The following is a 10215-nucleotide window of genomic DNA, read 5'->3' as shown; positions in this document are numbered from 1 at the left end:
GTATATATATATAGAAGGAGGGGTGAGAGTTTTTCAACAAATATAATCATCGATTTTCTCTATTGATTAATTTAGTTGACTTCTTTTTTTCATGTTTTGCCTTTTTCCCAATGTTTTTTTGTTTGTAATAGTGTGATAATTGAATTAGAAAAGGTTCTTTTTGGTGAGGAATCCAATGCAAAGCAACCGTTTCTTATTCACTAATCTAAATCACATTAAAAAGGAGCAAAAGAGTGTGATTTTTCGCATTGCCTTTCATGATTCTCTACTAATTTTTGTGCATCTTACACTTTGTTATGGGAAAAGATGCACTTTAAGCTATACCTGTTTTTGTTTTTTTCTGCATGTAAGTATCATAAGCCTGATTTTTCTTTCTTCAAATTTAATTTGACTATGGATTTCGCCTATGTATGTGTTTGCATTAATTTATATGTATAGTATCAATGTTGTATCTATTTTGGTAAGTTGCATTGTGCATTAACTCTGTAGGAAAATAGAAGAAAAGGTCAAGAGTCAAGACCTATCACATTTCATTGATACATTAATCTGTGACTAATGTCGGAAATGAATTGAAATGAATCAAAGACATTCATTGGATACTTCCTCACCCGATGAAACAGAATAATTAAAGGTGAAATAATATTTATAAATAAAAAACAAAGATATGCCTTATCTACTAAAAAAAGTAGGTTATATCCCATGTGATATTTGGGATAATAAACCAAACCTAATGGATTAGTTGCCACCCAATCCCTTGACACCCCATCACTTCATGGCCCCAATAATTATAATGCACTTCTCATCCAACTCTACCATCACATTTAATATTGTTCCACTCTTACATATCTCCATTCACATAGAATAAATGAATGATTGACCAAAAACACAATTTCTTCTAGTCCCATCGGAAATATTATTATTCCTCTATCTAAGTACCTTCAATATTCCAATTTCCCACTCATTCATTCTAGTCTCTAGAGTCTAGAAGCCAACCACCTAGAACTAAACTATAATTTTGTAAGTTCGTTTTTTAAAATTGTAAGCTATTAATTGAAGTTGTAACTAAACTAGAACTAATTAACCCTATGTTTTTGTCATGAGGGCCCACGTCAAAGAAGCATGCTATGTTGTTATTCAAGTGTACAATAATATTATTGGAGTGGCAACATGCATTATTTCTTAGCATGGTTCGTTTTCATATCATCTTAGGATTCCCACTTACAATTTGGATTCAATTTTTTTTTCATTTTCTTTATAATTTGCCGCCTATGTAGTGGAGGGGACATTATTGTTTTCTGAATTTCATAATGTGGAGCAGAAAAGAAAAGGGTCATGATGCCAATAATTATGAAATAGGAAGATGAAATGATGAAATATGTAGTCTAGCTAGGGAGACAATAATAATGTATTGAGCGTTACTGAATTAAATGTCAATTCTAAGTACTTTAATACCTATATATAGTCCGAGATTGTGACATATTTATTTTGAGATAACACAAGATTTAATCAGTTAAATTTTCCGAATGTTTCTTTATGGTGCCCGAGCTTAAAATGGACTATATGCAATAGGGTGTTAGAAAAAATCGAATCAATACATTTTTGCTTTGAAAATTGTGTTTTTCGATGACAAATAAGTGGTGGCGCAATACTAATTATAAATCATTCGTCAGAAAGGAAGAGAGAAACCGAGATCAACGCTGGTTTAATTTAATTCCCAAAATATAAATTTAATCGATAATTAAGTTGATCTGATGATAAAGTGGGGCATTAGGGTTACAAAGCAAAGTGCACACACTCTCATGCCACATAATTACATATCATTAACTACTTCCCATGCATGTCCCAATCGGCCATCATCTCACTCTCTCTCCATTTCATTATACACATTCTAGTAATACTATTATATTCTTACATTTTTTTCAATAAATTCTAATCGACATGCTAGTTTTATATGTCAAACAAATACGTACTATAGTCGACAATAAGAATATCAAATTAATAATATGTTGTGTCTAAAAAATATGAGAGATATTGTGGTGCAGCCATTTACTCTACGTACGTAAAAGCTCCTAATTAATTCGTAGTATTAAATCAGAAGATGTATGGTCCGAATCCTTTTCATCTTCTTATCGTGTCAATAAAAACAGCAATATAGTCATAAATGAGCTAAATTTGGAGATCATTCGGTGACAAATTAATTATTTAGAACATACACAAAATCGTATATAGGTATAATACCGTACATCAATATTATTTGTTAGCAGTGTCATTTATTTTCAGAAATGGTAGTAACTAGAACCACTAATATGTCGTAGACAATAGTAATTAATATGCATGCATGTATAATTGTTACAAATTTATAGTAACCGTGAATGGGATAATATATTTATAGAAAATAGTCACCTACTAAGATGCAATGGAAATATGGAATATAGTCAATTTGGATAGCTGCTGATCCATCCTTTTTGGCCCAACTGTATCTTAATTGGGCTAAATATTTCTTTTCATAAATGTATGAGGTTTTTATATATTTTTGTGCTTATTATGCTGATAACAATAAATTCCTAAGTAGTAGCCTGTGTTGGCCGGCCCAGTATAAAATTAAGATTTGGAATTGAAGCGATAATGTGGCCCAGTTGCTTCGCCGAGTGGCGTTCTAACGCCGGATTATCGCCGAGCGATCGCCGGCCACTGTGGCGACGCTCGGCGATAATCGGCGATAATTAAAATTTTTTTTTTTTTTTTTTTTGAACCCAACGGCTATTTTACATTCCACCCCTATAAATATTTCCTCCACTTCCTCCATTCATCACCCACAATCTTCATTCTCTCCATTTTCAATCTCTTCTCCCAATCTTCAATTTTCATCAAAATTATGAGCTTTTGGAAGAAAAGTTCCCGATCGGGTAAGGATAAGGGTAAGGGGAAAGAGTCGAGTTCACAAATTCCCAACACGGATGAAGCAAACGAGCAGTGGATGCAGTCGTTGTTGGCGATGGGTTCTCCTCCCGGCCAACTTCCATACGGGGGTCCGTCTCCTTTGCAGACTCCTCCGGCGCGGAGACTTTCTCCGTACTTCAACTCTGCCGGCAGAATGCCCTTTCCAGCCGACGATGTGTATCGGCCCCAGTTCGACACCCCCGGATCAACCCCAGGCGACCAAGAATCTCAGGCCGCGACACCGAGCGCGGAGGACTTCGAGGTGGAAGAAACGCCCACCGAGCCGCCTTCTAGGAGCGGGAGGGGGAAGGCGCCGGCGTCGTCGGCTGCGACTGATACGGGTTCCGATGAGAGGCCGAAGCGGGTAAGGACTACTTACACTCGCAAGAGTCCGAGCCGATAGCCGATCTGCCGGGCGGGTGATAACAATAAATTCCTAAGTAGTAGCCTGTGTTGGCCGGCCCAGTATAAAATTAAGATTTGGAATTGAAGCATCTTGGCCCAGTTCATTCCATGGAAATGGGCTAAGGTTATTATTAAATACTAGTACTAGTATTATAAGTTCACGCCACACACCACACAAACTGACTAGGCTATAATTTTGAATACCAATTATAATGACGTGAAAGATTAATCTAATTTTGAAATGAAAGAGATAACTTTGTGTTGGACATTTCTGTTGACTGCCAAATCTTCATTAATGTAGGATTAATCTATTTGTTGAATTTTTTTGTTATCAAAACATTAGGCATAGAAATAAAAACACCTGGATATATCTTAGTGTTAGAGATAAAATGATTACTTTTGAAAAATTAACTCTTATTATTTCTTCCACTTTAATATCTATTCATTTAAACTCATACATACTTTTTTAAAAATTCTTATGTAAAATAAAATAACTCGGGGCAGAGGAAGTATATGGTTACATGGTGTATAAATAAAAAACTAAAATAAGTGGCTGCTTTTAAGGATCTAATTGACATTAACTAATATTGTGAATTGTCAAAGACGCGTTCACTGCAAACCATTTGCATTGGATCAACGAGTTGACTAGTTGGACTTGTTTAGGTATTCAATAATGAAAAATATTTCATGAATATCAATTAATTAAAATATATTAATATACTCGTTCATTTCTTAATAAATGTCTTCTTTTTTTGTTCGTTCCAGAATAAATTATCCATATTTCATTTTTAAGTATAAAATCATATTCTAAAAATCATACCTCTATTATTATTGGAAGGCTGATATTTTTATGAAAGTAAGTAAAGAACATTCAGTTACCTCATTCTGAGTTTCTGACAATATACATCGAAATTTTTCCTCCAATAATGAACACCATAGTACTACATTATAGTGTAGAATAGTTGCTATGTATAATTGCATTCACCATTATCAAGTCAAGTGTGTCTACAATTTCTTAGTCATCCATCTACTTATTGACCAATACAAATGGACTTGTCCAAGTCTTGGTTGATTTTAGTTGGATATTACAGTGAGCACATTAATTTATAGTGCTATATCCATTCATCCTTGCCACATTTTTGTAGGAGTACTTTTCTTAAGTTTATGTTAATACTTCAATCTAACTTATATTAATACTATCCAAATTCTCATTCCGAGATATGCCAAACATGTTTGATTAAAATCTTTGGCGACAATACATGATTGAGTGATAGAGACTTATCCATCCTTAACTAAATGTTAATTGATTAATCTTTGACTTTGGATATGGAACAACTTTAGATCCTTACCAGTTGTCTAATTATTTTAAGTGCTTAGAGTACTGGTTGACTGTGACCTTAAATTAAAAAGAAAACAAACTCTTTTATCTCCAATCAAATTGGTCAAATTTCTTTACCGTTGGAATCCATATCTCAAACGCGTATTTATTTGGAGATAGCTTAATTAATAACATGGGTTAAAAATCTTAACATTTTTTTATGAAAATGGAAAAAGATATAGTTTTATAAATTTAATCCAAGATTGCACATTACATACTTAATACTTTGAGCATTTTATCAAGCACCCCACAAACATCTTTCTGAATATGTTGGACCAATAAAACATACTTTGCGTGCATATATACATTTTCTTATTGTGATTATTTGAATGTTTAATATATGATTTTGTTGTTGATTGATTGCCTCTGGTTTGATGCATAATCATCGTCATTCCTATTATGCCCCGTTGATTGCAAGACATTTGAAAACACACCTCAACAATTTATGAGGGTAAATTAGGTATTCCATTTAAAATGATGGCTTTCATATATTTGGCGTTGAACAAGCGCAATCAACCATTTGAAATCAAACACTCTTGTAACGGAAGAGAATAGTAAATTGTAACTAATTTGTCACAATTACCTAAATTATAGTACTCCTACAATTTTCAATTATTTGATACATTTAGTACAATTCCGATACAAAATTGATAGTCGTTTGATATGATTTTCATTTTCTCCCACCATTTATAGTGAAAAGTGCTAATTTTTACTAATTTTATTTTCCAAATTCAAATGCCTCTTTATTTCGTTTTGCTTACTTTGTGAAAGATTATTTTCAAATCCAACTATACTAGTGATGAAATGATTAGAAAACAAAGAAAGTCTATGTCGAAAAAAGTGGTGTTAATTCCACAAAATTGTGTGTAAACTTTGAATTTAGTAACCATAAAACATTGACGCCTAAAACTTTGCAGATTTGAACAATCAACAAAATCATTTTTCAACTAAAAAGATAAAAATAATCGAACTGCCCGCAAAATATCTGAGCGCTGCCCGTCGTCAAATACGGTCAGCTTTTGTGTCTCTCTCCTCTGATCTTTGGTTCCCGGGCAGCACCATTTACAAATAAATACTGAGACACGCTTTAATTTCCTCTCTTCAGTCCACCACCACCAACTTCCGCGGTGGTGCGCCGCCGTTTCCGTCGGAGAAATGGGTCAGGGGATGAGCTGCAATACCAGTGAGGAGCAGGGGCTGTTTGGTGCGGTGCAGTTAGGGGATTTGGAGTTTTTTGAAGCCATTTTGGAAAGGGATTCATCCATCATTCATCGCTCGACCACTTGTGATCGTAACTCTCCTCTTCATATCGCCGCCGCCAATGGCCAGATCGAGGTCGGAATCTTTAAAATGTCTTTTTGTTGTTGCTGAATGCTGAATTTTGTAAATTTTTTTTTTTTGTGTGTCTGTTTTGTGAAATTGGGAATTTTGTTTTGTTGGCTTCAGATTCTATCATTGCTTCTCCAACGATCCGTGAAGCCGGATGTGTTAAATCGGTACAAACAGGTGAGTGATTGATTTATCTCAGTTCATTTTGGTGAAAAGTTCTTCATCTTTAGTGTTGATTAGCTGTGTGATTGTTTGATCTTTGATTGAGTGTATAGACTCCATTGATGGTGGCTGCAATGCATGGAAAGATCTCCTGTGTAGAGAAGCTGATTGAGGCTGGTGCAAATGTATGCAATTTTCATAAATGTTTCATCATTTATTGAATCAATCAAAATAGGAATTTCTGCTCGTACCTAATTTTGATTACATCTTGTTAGATTTTGATGTTTGATACTCTTAATGGAAGGACCTGCTTGCACTATTCGGCTTACTATGGCCATTCTGATTGCCTCGAGGCCATTCTATCCGCTGCTCGAACCTCCCACGTCTCAGCTTCGTGGTAGGTTCTCGTTCAAGGGTCAGTTTTCCATCACTAGTGATTAATTAAAATGAAATTTGAATGGTCTGTGAACAATTTGTGCAGGGGCTACTCTCATTTTGTGAACATTAGAGATAGCAAAGGGGCCACACCGTTGCACTTGGCAGCGCGTCAAAGTCGCCCTCGATGTGTTCATATGTTGTTGGATAATGGAGCCCTTGTCTGTTCTCCAACTGGCCGATATAGGTAATGTTTTTCGTAGGCAGTGCTTTTACACACTTGCTTCGTGTTTGTTTTGTTGTTTCGTGCTTGATGATTTGTGCTCTGCAGCTTTCCTGGTAGTACTCCTCTTCATTTAGCTGCAAGAGGTGGCTCTCTTGATTGCATCAGAGAATTGCTAGCTTGGGGTGCTGATCGACTGCAGAGAGACGCCTCAGGGTATGTGATAAATATCGTGCTTCACTTGAATTCGCTATTTCGTGACAGTGGTTCTGCTGTTATTCAAGAATTCATTTTCTGTCCATTTATGTGCTTCTTGTTATATATGGTTGATTTAGTTGTTTCTACAAAAAAAGAAGATAGGCAAATGATGTTAATTAATACTAGAAGACTAACCTCCATCTCTTGTTTTGGATACAATTCAGGAGAATACCGTATGTGGTAGCTTCAAGGCACCGCCATGGAGAATGTGCGGCTCTTCTGAACCCTTCATCAGCAGAGCCTCTTGTCTGGCCGTCGCCTCTGAAGTTCATCAGCGAACTCAATCAGGAGGCGAAAGCTCTATTAGAACAAGCCTTGATGGAGGCCAACAGAGAAAGAGAAAAAACCATCTTGAAGGGGACGGTTTACTCTCTCCCGTCGCCATCAGCATCCGACTCTGGAATTGATGACGATATATCTGAGGTAATTTATCTATCATGACTTATATCAGGAATCTAATTCAATAGAAATATTAATCTTGACTATGTCACTCTGTAGGCAAGCGAAACAGATCTTTGCTGCATATGCTTCGATCAAGTTTGCACGATCGAGGTTCAAGCATGTGGCCATCAAATGTGTGCACAATGCACGCTCGCCTTGTGCTGCCACAATAAGCCCAAACCAACAACCTCTTGTCCTACCGTGCCAGTCTGCCCCTTCTGCAGGAGCAACATAGTCAAGCTCGTTGTGGCTAAGGTCAGGGTCGAGAATGAAACTGAGCGTGACATCTGCTCCTCAAAGCCACGCAAGTCTTGGAGGTCACGAAATTTGAGCGAGGGAAGCAGCAGCTTCAAGAGCCTCTCTGCAGTGGGGTCGTTTAGCAAGATGAGCCGGGGATCAGGCAGGTTCGCTGCCGGGGACGAGCTTCTTGATAAGCCATTGAGCCTTGAGACTTAGATTAGGCCGGGGATCAAGAACTTGGACTGGGTGAAACAAGCTTTGGATTGTCGAGAACTGCCATAAGGGCAGGTATACATAGCTCTCTCTGCATCTGCTTTGTAGATTTGAAGACAAAATAAGCAAATGCATGTTTGCATGTTTTTGAATTTGGAGGTTTAATTGTTTCTGCTTTGTCACATTAGTCATTGGATTTACTTCCAAATTCAGGTTTAGGAAGGTATTCTTTGGAAATCTTGATGATAATATTCAAGAATTGTCATTCATTTTTCTGCTGCTTTCCTTTGTAAAATTCATTTGTTTTAATAGAATGCGAGAATTTGGATCCAAAATGATGCAATCAGTTGCTGTATATTTTGATGTTTGTATGAATTTTGTGGGAAACCAGAGATGAGAACAAATGAAACTGAATTTTCTAATGTTGATGGTTGTGGTGATGAATTGTCCCCCATCTTTGGTAAATTGTTTTTGTACTTGACCACAGTTATATTCTTGTTATGCTTATTTTGTGAGATGAGACATTGAGATAAGGTTATTTTTAAGGGGACCCATCTAAAATTATGATCTGTCCTAACTGCTGACATTTATTTATTTATTTATTTTGGTGTATGTTTTTTCCTTGGTAGTGAATTATTTGTTGGAGACAGCCTCACGTGGTGCATGGTATGGCATGGCACGCGATTGGTTAGTTGTTTGACTTATTTTGATAATAATAATAATAATAATAATAATAATAATAATAATAATAATAATAATAATAATAATAATAATAATAATAATAATAATAATACGTGTAATTATTTCATATTAATAACATTGGTTATAATTTATGATGCCACAAGTTGGTTGGAGACTTGGAGTGCATCACTTCGTCAATTCATTTTTCTACAAAGAATAACGTGACAAAAAAATTGAAGGGGTCAAACAATTTATTATTTTGTTCACTTGGTTCGATTTTGAACAATAGTAGTATATTAATAAAGGTGTATGGGTTACACCACATAAAAAAAGCACTATTGTTTTGGAGTTTGGAGTGTGGAGAAAGTGATGAATGAATATTCCTTCAATTCAAATGTATCGTGACAGACTTGAATTAGGTAAAAGAGAAGTAGCAGACGCCCATTTACCTTAAAATAATAAATTGTAAACATCCTAATCAAGTGAATGAAACATCCATATACATTAAGCAAATTAATCTCATTCTTCTCACGCGGGAACATTAAGTAAATCTATTTAAAATTGAAAAGTTTCAAAGATTTACTAAATCGCAAGTCACTGTGGGACTAATCAAAATTCAAAGACTAACTATTTATAATAAAAAAAGATTTGGATCTGAATTTGGTCTGTTTTATAGGGTGGCTCAATAAAAAATTCATTTGTATCGAGAATATTGAAATCACTAAAGCCACTACTGTTTACAATGAAATTGTATTTGGAAAAAAGAAATTAAATTATTTTTTCGCCTCTCATTAAGTGAACCTTGTATCTTCATTCATTTTTCAAATTTAACAACTAAAGATAATTCTTTATTCATATTTAAAATATAAATTGTCATTTGAACCCTTGCTTATAATAAATGTATAGTATATTTCATTTTCAAATACAATATATTAAATTGTTTACCTTATCTTGTCTTTTTGCACACCGCTCACTTAGGAAGATATTTCATAAAATGATATTAATTGTATATAGGTGGTAGTGGTTTGATTTTGTCAATTATGCACCATACAAACAGTAGATGGATGATAGGGTGGTTTTAAATTATGAAATTCATGATCTCACATGTTAACTATTTATGTTCATATTTCTCTAGTCAGCCGCCAACTAAGATTTCTTCAACTTAATTTTAACTCTACACATCCATCCTCATTAAACATAAATATTCTTAACTATTCATAATCAATACTTATGTGCCCACCAATTAAACTACCTTGATGGCTTGAAGGGCTTGCAATGTTTTGAATTCAAATGTAAGAAGTTTCAAAGTTACAGTCTTGTAAGTCAGGTTTAATCTTTTTATAACGAAATTTAGAATAAATGAAGGAATGAAATGATAGGTCGGTATTTTATCATTCTGAGTCAGTAAAATATAATCATAATCGACCTGACAAATAAATTCACAATTTCGATTTTGAATAGGTAATTGGCGGTTTTAGTTCAAAAATCGACATTTTTCAACAATTATCGATAGAACTAGTTTGCCGATATGAATCAGAAAAAAAAATGAAGTTACATTATCTTTATTCTT

General features: G+C 34.8%; 1 protein-coding gene across 1 annotated transcript; it reads left to right on the top strand.

Annotated features, from left to right (window-relative positions):
• Positions 1–5808: 5808 nt before the first annotated feature.
• On the top strand, positions 5809–8386 carry LOC125217105 (putative E3 ubiquitin-protein ligase XBAT31). The gene is made up of 8 exons (XM_048118931.1): positions 5809–6058; positions 6170–6229; positions 6328–6399; positions 6490–6611; positions 6696–6836; positions 6921–7028; positions 7235–7493; positions 7569–8386. Exons 1-8 carry the CDS (start codon positions 5879–5881, stop codon positions 7965–7967), a joined length of 1341 nt encoding a protein of 446 aa, XP_047974888.1. The 5' UTR covers positions 5809–5878; the 3' UTR covers positions 7968–8386.
• Positions 8387–10215: the final 1829 nt, after the last annotated feature.

This window comes from Salvia hispanica, chromosome 3, assembly GCF_023119035.1.
Source record: "Salvia hispanica cultivar TCC Black 2014 chromosome 3, UniMelb_Shisp_WGS_1.0, whole genome shotgun sequence".
Classification (NCBI taxonomy): Eukaryota; Viridiplantae; Streptophyta; class Magnoliopsida; order Lamiales; family Lamiaceae; genus Salvia; species Salvia hispanica.
Note: the sequence above shows the minus strand (reverse complement) of the source record. Positions and strands in the feature narration are given on the sequence as shown.